General features: G+C 41.9%; 1 protein-coding gene across 4 annotated transcripts in view; it reads left to right on the top strand.

Moving 5' to 3' along the window:
* The window catches only part of MKLN1 (muskelin 1), a 323,342-nt gene that overhangs the window by 120,587 nt on the left and 179,255 nt on the right, over nt 1-23,500 (top strand). For 3 of the 4 annotated variants that reach the window (XM_070423908.1, XM_070423911.1, XM_070423907.1), the window contains one exon: nt 4,704-4,840. In XM_070423908.1, the coding sequence (XP_070280009.1) occupies nt 4,833-4,840 (8 nt within the window). In that variant the 5' untranslated portion in view covers nt 4,704-4,832. Of the gene's footprint in view, nt 1-4,641; nt 4,841-23,500 lie in introns of those variants that run through there. The other variant, XM_070423910.1, reaches the window with a different exon arrangement.

Consider the following 23,500-nt stretch of genomic DNA (forward strand, 5'->3'; position numbering starts at 1 on the left):
AACTGGCCGACCATTTGACCATCCGACTGGTAGCTATGACGTGCACTGACCACCAGGAGGTAGACGCTCAATGCAGAAGCTGCCGAGCTACGGTGACTTGGCAGCTGTGGTTCTTGGGTGATGCACCCAGAACCAGAGAGGAGGGAGCCCATTTCTGGGGTGTGTCACCTGAGAACCTCCCTCTCCCAATCCAGGATCCCTCAGAGGATGTCAGAGAGCCAGTTTTGGCCTGATCCCCACAGGCCAGGCTGAGGGACCCCACTGGTGCATGAATCCGTGCACCGGGCCTCTAATTTTAGGTAATGTAGTGTAGCAACTCTGGATATTGATTCCCTCAACCTTATTGCTTATTTTTGAGCTTATGAACTTATTGTTATAGTTTGTTTTTTTGCTTGTTTAGTGACTTAGCTAGATTATTTTAATAAAGTCAATTTCCCTGCAGTGTGAAACCTCTGATGTTGCTCCTTTGAATATGCATGCTTGGTCGTGTGCACAATCATCCTGGGATGACAGTGATTTTAGCACAACTCTCTTGGACTGTCTCTATCCTTGATTTCTCTGTTAAGTTGTCTGTCTCTATTGGTATGATCACCAGCTGTTAGGCTTCATTAGTTGATAACTAATCACTCTATTGTTTTCATCAATGCTCTGGAGCATAAATTGCTCCACAATCTGATCCAGAGGTAGTTTTTGAGGCCAGACTTTGAGATTTATTCTGACCCAGGGAGGGCTCTTCTTAGATGTCCTTTATTCTGGTTCTTTCTGGTACACTAGATAGCCTACAGTCTAGCCTGTTGCAACCAGCTTCCTCTTAATTGCTTATCGCCAAAATATCCATTGTTTTCCAGAGCTCTCTTCAGCTTGACTTCCCCAAACTCTGTTCCAAATAAAGTCTGTTCTCTTGTGGCAAGAGCTTCAGAACACTCTGTTCTTGTCACCTGCCTCTTCCCCTGGGCAATATCTCCGAGATTCTACTCTCAAACTGGGGACAGGGAAAACAACCACTTCTCTAGGAGTGATAACTCTGCTTTCTAAGCAGGTCACTGAGTGGCAGCAAGTAGCCTTTGGTCTTCTTGGCTTTTATCTCCCTTTGTGGGACAAGAACTTCAAATGGTTGTTTTAAAAGTAATTTTCACCAGTATAGTTATTTTGTTGAAGCGTGGGTCTTTGGAGCTCCTTATCTACCATTCTGGAAATTGTCCCCTAATAGCAGTAAACCTTTTCTTAACTGCTAACAGTATTTTATGAACTTCTACCCAGAATTTGGTTTCTGATTGAAAATAAGTGCAATATGAAGACTAAATTGGAGGTGAATTGGAGATAAAGGTACTGATAGATTACTCCTGACCAAATAAAAACTTTATGGAGAGGCTCTGAGAACCATCTCCCTTGTGCATTCCAAGCACAGAACACTCAAAGATATTGATCAAAATAAAGCACTAAACCAGGAATTAGGTGACAAAGGTACTAATTCTTAGTTCTCTTGCTGGTTTTCCATGAGTAACCCAGGCAGCATACTCTGAGCTCTAGTTCCCAGGAATAGTATATTGTGTTAAAGTATTTGTCTCACTACTGGTCCCCAGAATAGGGAATGTAATGTAGATTGTGTTTATGATGGAATGATTTCACTAAATCTTCCCTGGTCCTTTTCCCTCTGCTGTCTCTTGTGACTGACATCATGCATCTGGGAAGTATCTGTCTGTACATTAAAAGTTATTGCTGTTTTCGATCTGTGAATCCAGGCTGAGCCTTGGTCTATAATCACCATTTTCTAAATACTTTGAACTTATTGGATGAGGAAATAAAGTCACAAAAGTTTATCTCTTCCCTCACTAAATGTTTTAATTTGTGAAAGAAAGGGGGAGTGGAACACTTGGAATTTTCTGATCATGATCTAATTCTAAGCCAGAATTATGTCTCATCTTACCCAAGCACTCTCATTTTTGGTTACTTAAAATGAAGTTGGTTCAAAGCCCAGGTCTAATATGACTTCACTGTTTAATTTTACCACAATATAAAGAATTAATAGAAATTCTTCACAAACTCTTCCAAAAAATAGAAGAGGAAGGAACACTTCCTAACTCATTCTTTGAGGTTAGTATGATCCTTATACCAAAACCAGACATCACAAGAAAAGTACAGAATAATATTGCTTTATGAATGCAGATCCAAAGAATTTATGCTAGAACTTGAAAAAAGCAACATATAAATATGACTATACACTCTTAGGGGAAAAAACATGGGACAAAAACTTCATTACACTGAATTTGGCAATGCTTTCTTGGATATGACACCAAAGGCATAGGTAACAAAAGGAAAAATAAACATTAAACTTCATGAAAATTAAACATTTTTGTATATCAAGACACTATCCACAGAGTAAAAAGGCAACACATAGAATGGGAGAAAATATTTTCAAATCATATGTTTGGTAAAGGATTAATATCCAGAATATATAAAGAACTCCTAAAACTCAACAAAAACACAAACAAACCAATTCAAAATGAGCAAAGGACTTGAATAGACATTTCTCCAAAGATATGCAAATGACTAATAAGGACAAGAAAAGATGCTCAACATTCCTAACCATTAGGGGTCTGCAAGTCAAACTATAATTAGACTACCTCATACCCAGTAGAATGGTTGCTGTAAAAAAAAACCAAAAAAAAAAAACCTAAAAAACAGAAAACAAGTGTGGTAAGAATGTAGAGAAATTAGAACTCTTGCGCCTTGTTGGTGAGAATGTAAAATGGTACAGAAGCTGAGGAAACAGTAAGGTAGTTCTTTAAAAAAATAAAATGGGCCAAAACCGGTTTGGCTCAGTGGATAGAGCGTCGGCCTGCAGACTGAAAGGTCCCAGGTTCGATTCCGGTCAAGGGCATGTACCTGGGTTGCGGGCACATCCCCGGTGGGAGGTGTGCAGGAGGCAGCTGATTGATGTTTCTCTCCCATCGATGTTTCTAACTATCTATCTCTCTCCCTTCCTCTCTGTAAAAAATCAATAAAATATATTTTAAAAATAAAATAAAATAAAAATAAAATGGAATTACCATATGATGCAGCAAATTCTCTTCTAGATATATACCCAAAATAATTGAAAGCAGGGTCTTGAAGAGATATTTGTATGCCTATATTCACAGCATTTTCACAATAGTTAAAATATGGAAGCGACCCAAATATCCATTGACAGATGAATGGATAAGCAAAATGTGGTATATACATACAATGGAATGTTATTCAGCCTTTAAAAGTAAGGAAATTCTGACATATGCTATATGCTACAACATGGAACCTGAAAATATTATGCTAAGTGAAATAAACCAGTAACAAAATGGCAAATACAATATGATTCCACTAATATGAAGTCGCTAGAGTAGTCAACATCATAGAGACAGAATGGTGGTTTCCAGGGGGTGGGGGAAGGGAGAAATGGGATTTTATTGTTTAATGAGAATAAACTTTCAATATTATAATATGAAAAGAGTTATAAAGATGGATGGTGGTGTTGCACAACATTATGAATGTATTTAACACTGCTGAACTGTATACTTCAAAATGTTTAAGGTGGTAAATTTTATGTTATGTGTATTTTAAAACAGTTTTTAAAATGTGGGGGGGAGAGGGAGACTATACAGGGGTGGGCAAACTTTGGCCACAATGGGTTCTTAAACTGGACCGGAGGGCCGGAACAAAAGCATGGATGGAGTGTTTGTGTGAACTAATATAAATTCAAAGTAAACATCATTACATAAAAGGGAACGGTCTTTTTTTTTTTTTTTAGTTTTATTCATTTCAAACGGGCCGGATCCGGCCCTCACGCCGTAGTTTGCCCACAGCTGAAATGACCAAGTGAGAATTATCCCAGGAAGGCAAGGTTGGTTTTACAGTCAAAAATCAATTAATACAATATACCATATCAATAGAATAAAGGTCAAAAACCACATGAACATCTCAACAGATGCTGGAAAAAAAAACATCTGTTCTGTTCATATACTATTTACAATAGCCAAAATATAGAAGCAACAACCCAAGTGCCCATCCACAGATGAATGGATAAAGAAGATGTGGTACATATATGACTGGAAGGTCACTTAGCCAAAGACAAATACTATATGGTTTCATTTAATGTGGAATCTAAAAAAACAAAATAAACAAAACAGAAATAAACTCATAGATACAGAAAATAAATTGATGCTTATCTGATGGGAGGGAATTTGGGGTCGTAAAAAAAAAGGTGACGGGATTAAGGCATACAAATTACCAGCAATAAAAACAGTCACGGGGATGCAAAATACAGCATGGAGAACATAGTAATAGCGTATGGTGTCAAATGGGTATTAGACGTATCAGGGTGATAAGTCTTAAGTTAGATAAATGTTGTGCACCTAAAACTAATATAATACTGTATGTTAACTGTAATTGAAAAGTAAAAAAAAAAAATTTTTTTTAAGAATATTATAAGAACAGAGGAGAAACAAATGGTTGAATTTCATTGCATGAGGGAGAAATGCCCTCCTGAGACCACCTAGAAGGGAAAAAAAAAATACAGAAGAAAGGCTAGGAAAGGGCAAAGGGCAGAAGGGGAGTCGGGGGAGGGGATGGGAGGGAGAAGAAGGTTGAGGAGAGGAAGGGAGCTACCCTACTCACTGTAAATATGACCCTACATCTGACATCTGCAATCAGAGTACTGTCTCCTCTTGCAGAATAGGAAGGAGAGGGCGGAGAAGGTCGGTTTCCCTCTCCTAGATGCTCTTTAATTGGAGGAAGATTCCTGGCAGAGATGTAGAGATGCAAGCAGCAGAGAAGACAGGATCAAACCAAACCTGAGCAGAATGCCTTGGTGAGTAAAGAATACCTAACAGTTCCTTGCAAATCAAAAACCCTTAAGAGAAAGCTGCTTATTTTGAGATTTGTAAGATTTTAACCCGGAAGGAAATTGAAGAATTATTAAAGTGATTTATGCTTTATTGCAAGGACACAACTGTTGGTATAAATGAAGTGCTTTGCAGATGTTATAAGATATTGTGGGCAGGGGAAGCCATCCATTTATGTTCCCAGAGCTTTACTTTATTAAGGGCCTTGAGTGGTTATTTTTTCAAAGTCTTCTTCCCTTCTCTTCTGAGTGCACTTCTAGTAGGGGCATGCTAAAGTTCTACTTATGAAGAAGAAGAATCATTTTTTTTCTTCATGATGATCTAGAAGAGACACAACCTAGTGACTTGCTTTCTGGAGCATTGATTTGTAAAAGAGAAGTGACCTACAGGGTGCCTTTGGTGAAAACAGTTCGTTCTCTCTGTTTAACTTCCAGAACGGCAACAGTCTGACCTTTCAGTGCTATTAAATACTAAACCCCAAAGGAGGATGTGGGGGTAGCTGGGGAACCAGTTATCATTGATAGCAATGACTCTTTGTGCAGACTTCCTGCGCTCTGGCTTTGGAGTGACACGTTGTCTTCACCCTTTTGAACTTTCTTTTGGGCTACTTATTTATTTATTTATTTATTTATTTATTATTTTAATTCTCACCCAAGGATATGTTCTATTGATTTTTTTTTTTTTTTTGAGAGAGAGGGGTGGGGGGGTGGGGGGAGGAGAGAGGAAGGAGAAAAAAAAAAAGAAACATTGATCTGAGAGAGAAACATAAATTGGTTGCCTCCTGTCCGTGCCCCGATTGGGGATGGAACTGGCAACTGAGGCATGTGCCCTGACCAGGAATCAAACCCTCAACTTATTGGTGAATGGGATGATGCTCCAACCAACTGAATCACTGGCCAGGACTGGCTTTTTGATATGCACATGACTATGACCACCAAGTCTTCTTACCCCTGGGAAGTGTGGCCTTCCAGAGAGCATCTCTTCAGGGTAGCTCATGTTTCTATTTCAGAACTCCAATCACAAGTTTGTGGTGTTGTACAGAGAGGTAATTTGTCCAGGGTTCCCCTCTCCTTTTCAAAATTCTAGTACATACAGAAAAAGAATCAGAATATTATGATGATCATCCAATATTTATCACCTAGATCAAACAATTGCAAAAATTTGCCATATAATCCTTATTTTTCCTTTTTCTTCTTCTTTTTTTTTGCTGCAGTAATTTAAAGCAAGTTATAGGTATATATATTTCACCCCTAAATACTTCAAAATTCATCCATAAATAATTAACATATCTTTGTTAGGTAAACAAAAATCTGTTGTCACATTTAACAAGATTCACATAATTTTTCAATACATTCATATATTTCCTATTGTAAAATTTACTTTTTTTGAGAGAGAGTGAGAGAGGAAGGGAGAAGGAGAGAAACATTTACATGAGAGTGAAACATTGATGGGCTTCCTCCTGCATGCCCCCTACTGGGGATAGAGCCCACAAAGTGTCCAATTCAGAAGCACTAAACACCTTTACAATGTTATACAACCACTACCACTATTTCCAGAACATTTTCATTATCCCAAATGAATCCTATGCCCTTTAAGAATAACTCCCCAGTTACTCCAAACAATCTTTTAAAGATAGTTAATTCAATAAGCTCCACGTATTTGGTGGTTGTATTTCTTAAGATTTCTAATCCGGAACTGCCTCCTCTTGCCACACTCACATACATTTTATTTTCATGACATTGACTTGTTGACAATTCTGGCCAATTGTTCTGTAGAATGTCCCACCTTCTGGAGTTGTCTGATTTTTTTTTTCATGGTGTTGTTAAACATGTTCTTCTGTCTTCTGTATTTCTTTTAAGCTCGGAGAAAGGCTTGGTAAGAATCAGGTTAAAATTTTTGATAAGAATTCTTCCTTCTGCATCGTATTAGGCTGTACATAATGTCTGGTTGTCCCCTTATTGATGAGGCTAATATTGGTCACTGAGTTAAGGGGATGGCAGCCTCTTAAAAATGGGTTTTTAAAAATGGGTTCTTAACTACTTGCATAGTTTTCAAATGATTATCTCTACTTTGAATGTTCAGATAAAGGGACTCTGAGATGTTGCCTGGCACCTAAGAGACAGCCTTTATCAGTATAAAGGATAAAAGGATTAAGACTGAGGCTTTATGCTCTTTATGGAGTACTAGAGGTCCGGTGCATAAAATTCGTGCACTGGGTAGGGTGTGTCCCTCAGCCTGGCCTGTGCCCTCTTGCAGTCTGGGAGCCCTCGGGGGATGTTTGTAAGCTGGCAGTCAGAGATCCTTCTTGCAGTCTGGGGCTCCCATAGTCTGGGACCCCTCGTTCCTTACTACCCTCCAGCAGCAGAGGCAGTAGAGGCTCCTGCCACTGCTGCTGCACTCGCCAGTCATGAGCCCAGCTTCTGGCTGAGCAGTGCTCCCCCTGGTGGGAGAGGCTCCCACCACCGCCACTGCGCTCACCAGCTGTGAGCCTGGCTTCTGGCTGAGTGGTGCTCCCCCTGTGGTAGAGCATGACCACCAGGGGGCTTCTCTTGCATTGACCATCTGCCCCCTGATGGTCAATGTGCATCATAGTGACCAGTGTTCCACTGGTCATTCTGCAGTTTGGTCGATTTGCATATTAGAGTTTTATTATATAGGATACACAAGTCTTCAAATTTATTGCTAAGGGTGGTCAATCAAGGCAGAAATTTTTGGAATATGAAGTCCAGGAGAGACTACTTTTTCTCTGAGCTCAAAAGAAAATACTCTGAAATTCATTTTTAGCCAGAATTTAACCATGGATAAGTAGATCTCTTTGCTAACACTTATTAAAGACAGTGAAATCACTTTGGGAATTCAGATACAGAAGAATTTTTTATGGCATTTTACAATAATTCCCTATCCACCTTCAACTCCCCCACCCCTGCCAAACAAAACAAAACAAAACAAAAACAACAACAACAATAACACTTTAGACCAGGGGTGGGCAAACTTTTTGACTCGAGGGCCACAATGGGTTCTTAAACTGGACCGGAGGGCCGGAACAAAAGCATGGATGGAGTGTTTGTGTGAACTAATATAAATTCAAAGTAAACATCATTACATAAAAGGGTACGGTCTTTTTTTTTTTTTAGTTTTATTCATTTCAAACGGGCTGGATCCGGCCCGCGGGCCATAGTTTGCCCACGGCTGCTTTAGACTCTAGAATAAAATATTTAGGAAGGGCATTTTCTTTGAATGCAGAATAGACAGATCTTTAGATGTTTCTTGAGTACTGTTTAAATTTTAAAGTAAGGAAAAATATGTATCTGCTCTCTTTCTTTGATGTTTACCTTTTGTCTTTTAGCTACTATAAACTAAATAACTGATCCATTGAAAATATAAGCAAGTAGGTTAACAGATCTCATTATTTGAACTAAAAATTTGGGTTTCTAAGGAAAATTAGTTATTTTTAATCTCCATGTAAACACTTTTATTTTACAGCAATTAAATATCTAAATCAGTTAAGCTCTGCTCAAGGTTGCCCAGTATTTCTGGATACCCAGAGGGGATTTTGGGTTATTATTGTTTTGAGTGTGTTTGTTTGTTTTTATTATTTTGTCTTTCAGCTAACACAAAGATAGGGGAGTTGTGAATTTTCTGCATAGCAGCACAGAATTTAACCATAGGATACTGGACGAACAATTTTCATTTTACTACTGGAATTAGTAATATCCTTTTTCATAATTTATTCTGTAATTTTTAAAGATTCTGGCTTCAAAGTTACCAGCTGGGTAGGGGAGGTTGTGTAGGTCCCTTTGATAAATGAGTTCTGCAACAAAAGTACTACCAGAAGGCCTAGCAACACTTCCCCATCACCTTCCATTGGGGTTTACTTCATTTGGTGAAGACCCCACCAGTAGATTACAAAACCAATCAGTGGAAAGGGTCAGCCATCCTTTCCCTTTTCTTTTTTAATCAAATCACAACAAAGCTGGCTTGGCTTCTCTCAGAGCCTCCCGAATCATCAAATGTTTGTCTCTCACTCTGACCAGTCTGTATTTTCTCTTCTCTTCATTGTCACTCATCCTAGGCTGTCATTCTTCAATGACTCCTCTTATTCCCATCAAATGTTGTATTCCCTAAGGATTCCCCTCCCCACATCAGTCCATGGTACATCACTGAATACTCAATAGAATTGAAGGAGGAAGAAAATGAATCCAGCGGAGGAGGTCTGTGCCTAAACCTGTATTCTGAACTCCCTCTGCCCAACTTCCATTTGTTTTGAACTGCCAGCTCTAGTTTCCTGTCTGGATTCTCTAGGCTCTTGGTGTTTTACAAGGATAACCTATGGCGGATCGAGCCAAAACCGGCTCTCTGAAATCCCCCAAGGGGTCCTGAATTTCGAGAGGGTGCAGGCCTGGCTAAGGGACCCCATCGGTGTCAGGGAGAGAGGTGGGAGGTTGGCCAGCCAGGGAGGGACCGTGTGAGGGCTCCAGGGGATGTCAAGCCTGTCTCACGCAGTCCCGTTGGCTGGACCCCAGCAACAAGCTAACCTACTGGTCAGAGCGTCTGCCCCCTGGTAGTCAGTGCACATCATAGTGAGCGGTTGAGCTGCCTTAGTATATCATTAGCATATTCAGCTTTGATTAGTTGAACAGCTGACCAGACGACCGGGGACTTAGCATATTAGGCTTTTATTATATAGGATAATGGAATTACTTGAACCATGCCCAGTACTTCAAAAAAGCCTAAAAGACTGTATATGTAGTCACAACAAACTGGACCAGGTTGACTAAATAATGAAGAACTTCTTTCATTTTTGGAGGAGTGGGCAACTGGGAGATGGGGATATTAAGCCACACTAACTCCCTGCAAAGGCTGTATGTTCCTACTAAGAAGGAGTTCTCTTTGGCCATGTGTTTTCTATATGATAGAGAGAGTATAGTGGAAAGAATATGGGTGTAGAGGTGAGGCCAATCAGAATTTAGTTTCTAGCAATAAGACTTAGACTATTTATTTAACATCTCCAAACCTCAGTTTACTCATCTGTAAAATGGGACTAATAATTTCCATTTTTTTCAGACTACTTGAGAGTTTTTAGACAATGTATATAAAGCACTCATTAATACAATACCTAATAAATATTTAATACTAGGCCCAATGTACAAAACTCGTGCACTGGTAGGGTTCCTAGTGGCTGCTGGCTGCCAGCTGCCAGCTGCCAGCCAGGTACTCCCTCCCTTCCCCTGGCCACCTGCTGCTGCCTGCCAACACTGCCACTGCTGCCGCCACTGGCCAGGGCCTCCCTCTCTTCCCCCAGCCACCTGCCAGTGCCAGGACCTCCCTCCCTTCCTCCGGCTGGCCCACTCCTTGGTCGAACTCCTGGAAGAACTCCGGTCGAGGGGACAATTTGCATATGCTTTTATTATATAGGACTAGAGGGCAGTGCACGGAAAATCATGCACTTGAGGCGGGGGGGGGGGGGGGGGGGCGGGGGGGGGGAGGGCCCTCAGCCTGGCCTGCACCCTCTCGCAGTCCAGGATCCCTTGGGGGATGTATGACTGCCATCTTAGGCCCACTCCCCACTGGGAGTCGGACATCAAAGTACTGCCACGGAGGCGGGAGAGGCTCCCTCCACCAACACTGTGCTTGCCAGCCATGAGCCTGGCTTCTGGCTGAGTGGCACTCCCCCTGTGGGAGCACACTGACCACCAGGGGGCAGCTCCTGCATTGAGCGTCTGCCCCTTGGTGTTCAGTTCATGTCATAGCAACCAGTTGTTCCGCTGTTGGGTCAATTTGCATACTAGCCTTTTATTATTTAGGACTAGAGGCCCGGTGCACAAAAATTTGTGCACTCGGGGGGGGGGGGGGGGTCCCTCAGCCCGGCCTGTGCCCTCTCGCAGTCTGGGACCCCTCAGGAGATAACGACCTGCTGGCTTAGGCCTGCTCCTGGGTGGCAGAGGGCAGGCCCAATCCCTAGGTGCAGCCCCTGGTGGGGCTCAGAGCAGGGCTGATTGGGGAGTTGGGGCGCCACCCCCTGTCATGCACACAGCAGGGCGGATTGGGAGGTTGCAATGCCACCCTCAGTCATGCTCAGGATAGGGCTGATTGGGGGGTTGGGGCACCACCCCCTATCACACTCAAGGCAGGGTCAATGGGGAGGTTGCGGCGCCACCCCCTGTGATGCACAGAGCAGGGCCAATCAGGGGGTTGGGGCGCTGCCCCCTGTCACACACAGAGCAGGGCCAATCAGGGGGTTGGGGCAGTGCCCCCCCCCCTGTCACGTACAGAGCAGGGCCCATCAGGGGGTTGGGGAGCTCCCCCCTGTCACTCACAGAGTAGGGCCGATAGGGGAGTTAGGGCACCGCCCCCTGTCACACACACAGCAGGGCGGATCAGGGGGTTGGGGCGCCGCCCTCTATCGCCCACAGAGCAGGGCCGATCAGGGGGTTGGGGCGATGCCACTGTCACACTCAGGGCAGGGCCGATGGGGAGGTTATGGCTCTACCCCGTCACACACAGAGCAGGGCCCGTGGGGGGGGGGGGGGGTTGGGGCGCCACCCCCTGTCACACACAGAGCAGGGCTGATCAGGGGGTTGGGACACTACACCCTGTCATACACAGAGCCACAGAGCGATCAGGGGGTTTGGGCGCTGCACCCTGTCACGCTGATCTGGTGCCAGGAGGCCTCGCGGCTCCACTGATCCCGGTGCTGGGAGGCATATTACCCTTTTACTATATAGGATAGAGGCCTGGGGGCCGGCTGGTTTGCCCTGAAGGGTGTCCTGGATCAGGGTGGGGGTCCCCACTGGGGTGCCTGGCCAGTCTGGGTGAGGGGCTGAGGACTGCTTTCAGGCTGGCGGTTTTGACTGCTTTCAGGCTGGTGGGAAGCTCCCAACCACTCCTTTTTTTCTTTTTTTTTTTTCTTCTGGGCCAGCTTTAGCTCTGGCTCTAGCTCTGAGGCTTCCGCTGCTGGTTTGTTTGCCGTTCTATAATCGAAACAATGTATAACTTCAGCTCTGAGATCCCAGCCGGCTATATTTGTTACAAAGTTTCAAACTGCCAGCTCAGAGTCGGGCAAGTCAGGCGGGGAACGCTGGAGTCTGCAGTCCCTGGAGCAAGCAAGCCTCATGTTCGCTTCCAGCTGCCTGGCTGCCGGCCGCCATCTTGGCTGACAGTTAATTTGCATAAGGATACGCTGATTAGCCAATGGGAAGGGTAGCGGTCGTACGCCAATTCCCATTTTTCTCTTTTATTAGTGTAGATGTTTTCTTTAGAAATGTGATTTATTTAGTAATACATTACTAAATATAATGACTTTGAGATTAAAATCTTTCAAAGAATAAAGCTCTTGGGGAAAAGAAAGAATCTGATTATTGAGAGAAGAGACTGAGAAGCGTTAACATAACAGCTCTACATAGCAACACCAGTATCCCCTTAAGAACTCCTGCCAAGTACTGAGGGCTCTGACTAGGGAATGTATAAGGAGGTTGCACATCCTTTGTATTGATGAATGAATCCTAACTTGAGGGGGGCAGTCAGTTCACTAATCATTGTAACAACATATCCTTAACAACCACCTGCTCCTGTGCTGTATTTTGACATAGCTCTGGTGAGGAGCTTTAAGAAGTACTAGGTCTGCTCCTAGCTGCCTGTTTATAGAAGCTTGGGATATTAAGTGGGACATAAAAGGAATGGAGTGCCATGGGAAAGGGGATAGAAGATGAAGTCTGTGGAAGAGATGAAGAAAGTTAAAGGATCATCATGGCTTAGTTTGCACCCCTTGAAAACGGGGCAACAGAATTTATTTCTTGAAGAGATAAGTACTGTCCCAAATCCATTTCTTCCATCTCAGCCCCACAGGGATTCTACTAAAAAATGAAACTTTCTCCTAAATTTCTTACCTCTTCCTCCCCATAGGCCCTAACTGTTTCCCAGTTCATCCCTTTCTCTAGGCACTCCCAAGATAGGGAGATCAACTGCCCCCTTTCCATTAATGGGCTTAGGTTTACAAGTAAGAGCCAAAAGCAAGCTAGCACTTTTGAGAGCGCCTGTCCCAGGTCTCTGCTAAATTTCATTTGGTGGAGCATCTTTAGAGAGATGACTTGTGGAATCCAACTTTTAAGTTTGTTTTTTTCTGTTGGACAGGCCAAATGAATTTGGAATATTCTGTTTTGGGTTGAATTTATCCCTTGTTATTTTAATGGCTGTAACAAGTTGTTTTTAAAATGTTTCCAATCAGCACATCTTTATTTACTGTCCTTAACACCCGGAGGCTACTTGAAGAAGGATTTAATTTTCAAAGTCCAGTAAGTAAACAAAAGTTTTCCAATAACATCTTCAGGCAAGCACTGAAAGACCTCATTTTTGCCACAGAACTTTCTTGGCTCTCCCATAATAATTCATTAGAACTGTGCTCAACAAACCTTGTACAATCATTTAAAAACTATACCTCCAAACACAAAGTTACTTACTAATTTATTTTTCTTCTTTTTAACCACCATGTTTAACAAAAAACAAAAGCAAAAGCAAGACATGTTTTAAATGTGGTATTATCTGACTAGACCCTAAATATATTAAATCAAATAGGCCGTGTGGGGGATACATATGATACGTAGTTGGGAGATGGTTATTCACTGTTTTCCTGAGAGAATGAAAATGTCCAGAAGGCACTGATTAGATAAGCAGAGGCCAGCAGGCATGGCTTCGGCTATGTAGGAATTTCTTTTTTTTTTGTTTGTTTGTTTTTGTTTTAAATAATAATTTTTATTTCTTAAAGTATTACAAAGAGTATTACATAATGTCTCCTTTTTTTCCCCCCCTTGACATTCCCCCGGCCCCTACCCACCCCCCCCCCCCCCGCCCCGTGTCCTGTGTCCATTGGTTAATCTTATATGCATGCATATAAGTCCTTCAGTTGATTTCTTAATCCCCCCCAAACCCTCCCCAGGCTTCCCACTGTAGTTTGACATTCTGTTCAATGTCGCTCTGCCTCTGTATCTACCCCTGTTCATCAGTCTATACTGGTCCCCTTTATTTGTCCCAAACTCACTGGAGTAGTCTCAACCTCACCAGGGCCGTCTGAGCCTCACCATGGCCGTTACAGCCTCACCGGGGCCGTCCCTACCTCACCGGGGCCGTTTCAACCTCACCGGGGCTGTCCCGACCTCACCGGGGCCGTTTCAACCTCACCGGGGTCGTCCCTACCACACCGGGGCCGTTTCAACCTCACCGGGGCTGTCCCTACCTCACCGGGGCCGTTTCAACCTCACCAGGGTCGTCCCTACCTCACCGGGGCCGTTTCAACCTCACCGGGGTCGTCCCTTATGTAGGAATTTCTACAGCTTTAAAATGAACTCCAGAATCCCATTAAATACAATATCCACTGATATTGGGTATGTTCTCTGTTACCTTCTTTTATCTCAATCCTTTGAGAGTCCAGAAATTTAAGGGCTGTTTTATTCAAAATAGGCTAATTGTTATAACAAGTGACTTTAAAATCTCAATGGTTTGACCCAACAAAATGTATTCTTTTTGTCCATTCTCTTGTCACAGTCCAAAATGGATTGGTAGGGGTAGAAGTGCTTGGAATGTGGTGGTCAATCTCCTATTCAGTAATTCAGGGACCTAGGCTTCTTCCAACTTATACTCTATGTTCCTCTAGGTCAGAATCCTCTCCACCCAGCCAATGGGTAGAGAAAGAGTATACTGAGCACTGCACAGGAGGCTTGTTATGGGCCAGACCTGGAATTGGCACCCACCACTTCCATCCACATTCTAGTGGCCTTAACTCAGTCACATGGCTCTGCCTAACTTCCATGAAGAGAGCAAGGAAGTATAGTCCAGCTGTGTGCCCAACTCACAGGAAAGACAGAGCTCTTTGAAGCATGCCATTCATTCTTCTGTTCTTATATATTATCAAATGTGTGCAAAAAACTGTACTGTCCTATTTACAGGTCACTTAATGCCTAGCCCTGCCACTAATGTCTTGGTCAGCTCCTGGCAAAAGCCCATCTGTCAACATCAACATCAACCTCATTACCACCTCAAATGAGTCCACACTGCAAATTTACTCCATTATATTTAGGACTTTCCAGAGGTTCAAGATAACCAGGACCGAGGCCTGGGAAGAGGTTCCGTTTAGAAGTTGCCTGACAAAGTCATATCTAATATCTAAACCAAATTTTGTCACATGGGAGCTATGAGAACAATAAATGTGTTACAAACATTTAAAGAACTGTCTCAATACCTCTTCAAAAACTATGAAAACATATTTTTGTCTTTTCTCGATCACTGTATTTTTCACAGTTGTCATGCTTCTGTAATTGTCTGCACTCTTGCTTCCTGCTTCTTTCATTAACCAATTTACAAAGGTTATCTGATAGTGCAACCATTTTAGAGACATCCATTTGTCCTCATTTACTCATCGGCTACTATCCCCGTTGAGATTTTAGCTTCCTCCAATAATGTTTGTTCATCCTCTTACATAAAGGGGATGATGCCATGGGCTATGCAAGGTAATGATGTTAAAGTCCTCGTGTGCACTCTGGGCTGTCTTTCTAGTTGGGGTAGGTTTTTACTGCCCTGTCCACACTTTCCTTGTATAAGCCAAGCTAAGCATTTATTATATGGCTCATGCAATTAAGGATGCAGTCTTCATTCATGTATTTATTCATTTCTTTATCCATTCATTCCTTCCGAAATATTTGTTGAGTATCTACTATGTGCCAGACAGTATGCTAGATGCTAGAATCAGAGCAAAGAACAATACATATAAGGTCCCTACCCTTGTGGAGTTTATGAGAGAGACATATTCTAAATAAGTGATAATGCAAAATATTAATTACAATTGTAGCATTTACATGGGAAGCTTATTTTCTTTTTAGCATTTTAGATGACCTCAAATCACCACAAGTTCTGTTTTGTTTTTTTACACTGAGCTCTTTGTTCCTCTGTAAAAACCAGCTTCTTTTCTTTAAGGTAATCATTCATTCTTTGATTTAATGATAATATTCATTAATTCATTAAATATCATTATAAAACTACTATTTACTGGGCATGATGCTAAGGTTTCCAAATACAAAAACAAAAAGACAAGATTCCTGCCTCAAGTGTCATAGTTCAGTTAAGTAGACTGGCATGCAAACTACACAGTATCTTATATAATAAAAGCCAAATATGCAAATTGACTGAACAGCAGAATGACTGGTGGAGTGATCGGTCGCTATGATGCGCACTGACCACCAGGGAGCAGACGCTCAATGCAGGAGCTGCTCCTAGCCCACAGGCCCCAGGCCAGCCAAGGTGGGTGCCAGTGGGGGCCCCCTGATCGCCCTGCCAGTCACCCTGCAGAGGGAGGCGACCGGTGGCAGCAGTGGGGGGCAGGGCCGGCACCAGGCCAGCTAAGGCGAGTGCTAGTGGGGGCCCCTCAATTGCCCTGCCGGTCGCCCCACAAATCGGCCCTGATTGCCAGCCAGGCCTAGGGACCCTACCTGTGCACCAATTTCATGCACCAGGCCTCTAGTATTATGATAATAGTCCTAATGGAGAAATGTAAAATGTGTAGTGAGGGATAGGAAAGGAGGACCTAAATCTGCCTGCATAGATCAGGGAAGACTTCGCAAAGGAGGTAGCACTTGGATTTGAAGGGTGAATAAGCCTTTGCTAATTAGAGAAGTCAAGGAAGAGCATGTGATGGCGGGTTGATCATCAAAGACTTGTGCTTTCTCATTCCATAGTATGAAAATGTTCTGGAAAGTGGCCCTACTAATTTCCAATTCCATCTACAAGTGACAAGTGACAAGTTCTAATTAATGGGACATGAGCAGAAGTGATTGCATCATTTCTGGGCTGGGTTAAGAAGCAGGTGTGCCTTTTCTTTCTTCTTCTTCCCAGCTGTTAGCTCTGGAAGTAAAACACTGAAGCTTGGAGGATGGCAAAGCTGCAAAATAGAAGGATTCTGGATGGAAGGCTGCTTGTCACAGTGAACTGTTATATGACTAAGAAATAACTTTCTATTGTGTTAATCTATATAGCTTATTTGTTACAGCAGCAAGCTTTAGTTTAGTTAATACAGGGCAGTCCAAGCAAAGTGAACAGTATGTTCAAAAGCTTCCTGGTGTGTCTAGCACAGAGTGCATACTCATAAATATTTGATATTGCAGTAAGAGTATTAAAGGAAAATACAAATAGTCCAGTATTGCCAGAGTATAAAATACATGATTGGTGAGTATAAAGGGAGGGTGGCTGGAGAGGCACGGTGGATCACAAAGAACCTTGAATGCCATGTTGAAGAATTTAGGTTTGATTTGTGGAAGGAGGGGAGCCAATGAAGAATGCTGAAAAGGTTGAGGCATGATCCCTGGAATAACAGGATCCCTGAGAAACAACACTCAGGAGCTCACTTTAATTTTCTTTAAATGTAAAATGGTAATTCAAAGTTGAAATAGAGGATTTCAGAATCAGAACACATCATGGTCTGGTCAAACCTCATTTAACAAACGAGGAAAGTGAGGCCCAGAGAAGCCAAGTACCTATGCCAAGGTCACCCAGCTAAAATCTGGCAGAGATGGGGATAGAAGGCTAGTCTCTTGTTTACGAGCCCTATAGCATTGCTCTTTCCACTGCACCGCAGTGCTTCGAAGCCGTGGAGACCAGCTGGTGTGCCTGTGCTTTCAGTTCTCTAATGAAGGCGTTGGGGATTTGGAGGCAGGGTATTTTCCATGGAAGGCTGTCTTCTCTGTAATTCCTCATCTGTCTTGAACCACTACTTTGGAAAAGGTCCATTTCTCAGCATCAAATTTCCCTGGAGGGCCATTGGGAATGTGCTTAGTGACCTGCGGGGTGCCCTTGCACTTTCTGAGCATTTGTTGGGAAGATGAGAAGAAACTAGCCGTGGTTTGAGCCCCTGGAAATGCTGCCTGGTACCTTGGCAGCATGGTTGGCTCTCTCAGCGACTGTGGTTCAGCCCTCCAGCTGATTGTCCTTCAGGGGTGAGATCAAAACATCTTCTTCAGCTTGTCTACTTAAAGGGTCAGCCCCTATAGCTGGCACTTTCTGCTCATCATTTCACTACTTCTTGTTTTCATATATTGTTAAGCTGATTCATTGTTCATTATAGTTATTATTTTACTCCATGTGCTACCCAAGGCCGTATGACACCCAATTTTTAAATGGGCAAAGGGCAACTATGCTGAGGCCAGTCTCAGGGAAGCATGGCATGTGGTCTGATTTAAGAAGGACAGGATATTAAGAATTATTTTACAACCAGGAAGCCAGAGCACTAATTGGGAAGCAGGGGAGGTCATTTGTCTAAAAGCTCCCAAGAAATCTGGGGAAAATATAGTTCTTGATGTCTTTGGTCTACTCTAGAGTTATATAATCACCCATTCCTTGTCCTTTGGTTGTATCATCTTTGCCTCTCTTGCATGTTGCTCAATTGATAGCTCAGTTGATTAGGATGAAGTATTAAATGCAGATGAGATTGCTACCTCAGTCCCTAAGGAGTGTCTTGGTGGCACCCAAGGACAATGTCTGATGCAGTGTATAGTACTTGGACATTGAAGTCAGAGTGACATCTGTCACTCATTCATTGTGAGACCTCTGGCAAGTATCTAACCTCTCTGAGCACCAGTTTCCTCTTATGGGAAACAGGAAAATATTGTGAACTCCTGGGGGTTGTTGTGGAATTAAATAAATGAACATATCTAAAGCTTCATGCTGGGCAAGTGGTTGGCTCTTAACAAACACCTTTCAGGCCCCTGAGAAGTTACCATAAGTAGCATTCTTTTTCTCCAATCCAAATTTTAGGATTCAGATCAAGATGAGAAATGAGACAAAAGAGTGGGCAGATGGAGACCAAAATATTACCTTGATATCTTTTTTCTGTGAGATAGAATGGGATACTAAATACTAAATGAGTTTCAGCTTTAGGCAGACTTATTCACCCAGTCACAAGTAACACTTGAGCATGACAGGCCTTCTTATTCTGGGGATGAGAGTTGGGGTAGGAAGGGGATCTTGCCCCAGAGAAGCAGAGCATCCTCACTGTAGGAGGCAGGTACCTAAGAGGAAGAAAGGAGGAACTAAACTGAACATGCCCTATGTAGGCTTCACAATTCCCCAATCAGATTAAGCCCCTCCTCTAAGGAGGACAGACAAGAAGCTAGACAGAGGGACAGACCTCCACAGGGAAGGAAACCTCAGAAGCATTTCTCCCAATATTTCCCTTCTCTTGCCCTCATACTATCATCTTGTGCCTGTTACTTCTCAGCCGCTCCGCTTATGAGGGACACAGGTAACCATGTGCCACTGTGGGTAGCCTTGAGTACAAAATGGTTGGAAGAGAAGTGTGGGACAGGGAGGGAGAGGTTGGGTTGAGTTGTTCCTAACTTCAGAATTAGGGGTTAGCAGTCTGAAAGGAGGATCAGTGTTCAGAGACCTGTTCTAGACAGGAAGACTCTGCAGGAGCATAATCAGAATTTCCAGGCATGGGGCAACATCCAATGGCTCAATCCCAAGAGCACAGGTGGGCAGCAGGGTTCTAGCAGCACTTGCATCTGACCTATGAGTCCCAGAACTTTGTCTTCTGGAGATGACTCTCAATACTAGTTCTATATGCTCTGCCCAGTTTTTAAAAATATATATATTTTTTATTGATTTCAGAGAGGAAAGCAGAGGGAGAGATAGAAACATCAATGAGAGAGAATCATTGATCGGCTGCCTCCTGCACGCCCCATACTGGGCTCAGCTGCAACCCAGGCATATGCCCTGACCAGGAATCAAACCATGACCTCTTGGTTCATAGGTCGACGTTCAACCACTGAGCCAAGCGGGCTGGGCTTGCTCTGCCCAGTTTTTAATCTTTAAAATATAAGCATATTTTGTGATTATAAAAATAATACATGCTCACTTTGGAAAATTCAGAAATATAGAGAAGTATAAAGAAAAAAACCAAACTAACACATAGTCTCACTGTAGAGAAAAAATGTTAACTTTGACTATATTTCTATTCAGTCTTTCTTCTATGCATAGCACCACACAGATAAAATGAGTCTACCTATACATATGAAATTTTCATGCTGACTTTTTATTTAATATTAGAGTATTAGAATCATTTCCCCATATTATTAAAAGTTCTCAGTAATTAAACATCATTTTAAATGACATTTTCCCAGGTGTCAAGCACATTTGGATCAATCTCTACCAATTTATGAAAAGCTCAAAGGCCTGGAGAGATCCAAGTATTTACCTTCTTTTGGGTTGATGAAGAGGGCATTCTCAAAGGCCAGGGCTCTCTGGGGCCTGTGCATGATAATTACTGCACAGTACTTGATCTTCTGGAGAGTTCTCACATTTCTAACAATTGATGACGTAAGTGACCAAAAGATGCTACCCTGCAAAATGCAATCATTCAAAACATAGGCCTTTCTTATACATGGTGTCATTGTTACATGTTCAAAAGAACCACTGTGTTAGTTTGCTACAGCTGCCATAACAAAATACCACAGCTTGGTAGCTGTGGGCTTGCCCATATTTTAACGGGGTTTGCTTTTCACTATTGAGTTGTAATAGATTTTTATATATTCTGAATATAAATTTCTTGTCAAATATACTTTCAGCAAAGATTTTCTCTCATTCTGTGGGTTGTCTCTTACTTTTTGGATGGTGTTCTGTGAGCACAAAAGTCTTTAATTTTGAAGTCCAATTCATCTATTATTTTCTTTTGTTGCCTCTGCTTTTGGTGACATATCTAAGAAACCACTGACAAGTTTAGGTCATAAAGATTTACTCCTGTGTTTTCTCCTAGGAGTTTTATAGTTTTAATTCTTACATTTAGGTCTATGATCTATTTTGAATTCATTTATTTGTATGGTGTGAGGTATAGCCCAACATACTCTTTTGCATGTGGATATCCAGTTGTTCCAGCATCATTTATTGGAAAAAAATTATTATTTCACTATTGACTTGTCTTGGCACCTTTGTCAAAAAAACAATTGACCTTAAATGTGAGGGTTTATTTGTGGACACTCAATTCTATGCCATTGATCTCTATGTGTATACTTATGCCAATAAGTATAATTGTCTTCATAATTGTAGTTTTGCTGTAGGTTTAGAAATCAGGAAATGTGGATCTTCCAGCTTTGTCTTTCCTCTTCAAGAGTGCTTTGGCTATGCTGGGTTACAATTCCATATGAATTACAGATCAGCTTGCCAATTTCTGAAACACACACACACCTGGGATCTGGGTACGGACTGAATTGAATTTAATTTTCAAATTGCTCATTGCTAATGTATAGAAATACAATAGTTTTTTGTATATTGATCTTACAATATACAAAATGAACTTACAGATGATTACAGCTCTAGTAAAGTTCAGAGGATGGAGAGACATTCAAGGTTGGAGAGTGGGTGAAAATAGATTAGGAAGGATTTGAAAGCTTACTGTCCCTCCCTTTCTTCCTTCTTCCCCCCTTTAATTTTCTTGCTTCTTTTTCTCCCATCCCAACTTCTTTGAAAACATTAATAAAACATAATCATGGCTGTTAGTGGTGCTGTTAGACCTCGATCTTTGAGTTTGGCTAGAATTCAGAGCCAAGAACTCTACTCAAAGAGAAAGTTTTTTTTAGAAAGTCACAGAGGTAGAAGTGAGCCAGCTAGGCTGCATGGACTCAGGAAACAAGTTACAGAGGCAAAAGGAGGTTCCTTGGAGCTTAGGGGAAAGAAAGAAAAGATACTCGCCTTAAAGAAAGGGAGGTGGAGAGTCATGGGCATGCTGTAGAGCAGGGGTGGGGAACTTTTATTCTGCTAAGGGCCATTTGGATATTTATAGCATCATCCGTGGGCCGTACAAAATTATCAACTTAAAAATTAGCCTGCTACATTTGCTCAAACATTTAATTAACTCACCCCTAATGTCTTGCCAGGGCTAGACCAAATGATTTCTCAGGTCTTATACGGCCTGAGGGCCAGACGCTTCCCACCCCTGCCCAAGAAAGAAAGCATGCACTGGGTCCTTCATCTTAAGGGTTTTTATCTGTTTTCCAAAGGCGGGGATTTGGCGGGGGGGAGGATCTCAATATAATATTCATCAGCTTTCCACAGTGTGTTCTTTCACGGTTGTGTTTTCTAGTGATTGGTTGGTGCTAGCGTAGGGGATCATCATTCATTTCATCTGGTCCTGATATCAGTCATTAGGTTGCTTCATCTGGTTTTGCTGCTTTTCCATCCTCATTTATCTCAAACTAGAGACATTTGAGGCCTAGATATTATCTCTAGTTTGACCAAAACTCTATCTCTGTGGTCAACAGACCCAAAGCTTTGTTCCCAAAATTATTTGATGTGGGTCAGAACCTCTTTGTCCTGAGGACTTAGTGCTTAAGGGAATGGTTATGCAAGGGAGAAGGAGGCAGGTGAGTCAGGGTGCTGGATGGGGTCAGTTTGAATCAACTATTTGTCTCAGTTTCCCCGTTCCACTTGCCAAGGATTTTCCTAACTTCTTACTATCCTGCCTCATGATTATTTATCCTCATTTTCAAACCTGGCTGATTATCAGAATCTCTTGACAGTATAGATTCCTGGTTTCACCTCAGAACTACTACATCATATTCCATAAGCTGGGGCGTCGACGATGGCATTAAAATTTTTATCTGGTGATTATGACTTTCAGCTAGATTTGAGAATCTCTGATCATTATAATAATGGTCTCCAAATGTGGATAGATCCGTAGCTTCATTCCATTGCACCTCTGACTCTATTAAGAATGCTCACAAATCCAGGAGGTCAGAAGCACACCTGAGTAGGAGAGTGTGTGTGAATCTGTGTAATAACGCCACCATTAATGAAAACATCTCAAAATACCTACATTACTAAGAGGGATGAGTAGTGTCATCTGTGTTTATGGGAATGGCTTATCCCGGTAAACAAACTTTTATTTTCAGTATTTGTGAATCCTAAAAATCTTGAAAGATCCTGCTGCTATGGAAGATCTTCAGAGTCACTTGTGGGACATATATCCAGTAATGAGATTTTATAAATTTTAACAGCTTGCCATATTTGCTTAAGATTAAAAATAAATAAATAAACAAACAAAAAAACAAATAAAATGTTTTAGTTACAAAAGAGGGTCTTCCATCCCATCTCTACCTAGAGGTAACTAATCTCTTAAAAATGGTGGGAATCCTTCTCACATGTTTTTATGTTTTTACTATACTATATATGTTTTGGGTGTTTAAAGATGTATATAAATATTGTACATATTCTTCTGGATCTTGTGTTTTTCAACATCATGTTTTTTAGATTTATCCATGTGATACCTGTAAAGCTAGTTCTTTCTTTATAATATAGTAATATTATACTAAATCATACTGCAATATAGTCCCATACTATAAATGTTCTAGAATAATTATTCTGTGGATGGATATTTATGATAGTTTTTAGCTAATTCAAATCATGATGTAATTACTGTCCTTATGTATACTTCATTGGACACAGGTGTGAGAATTCTTCTAGAATATATCTGGAAAGGAACTTTCTAGGGACACATTCTCAACTTCACAAGATTGCTCTCCACAGTAGCTGAACTCATTTTTACTCTCATCAATGATATCTGAGAAATTCTCTTTCCCACATTCTAACCAATACTG

The sequence above is a fragment of the Myotis yumanensis genome, unplaced genomic scaffold (assembly GCF_028538775.1).
Source record: "Myotis yumanensis isolate MYYU_CA2020_CCGP unplaced genomic scaffold, mMyoYum1.0.hap1 SCAF_9, whole genome shotgun sequence".
Taxonomy (NCBI): Eukaryota; Metazoa; Chordata; class Mammalia; order Chiroptera; family Vespertilionidae; genus Myotis; species Myotis yumanensis.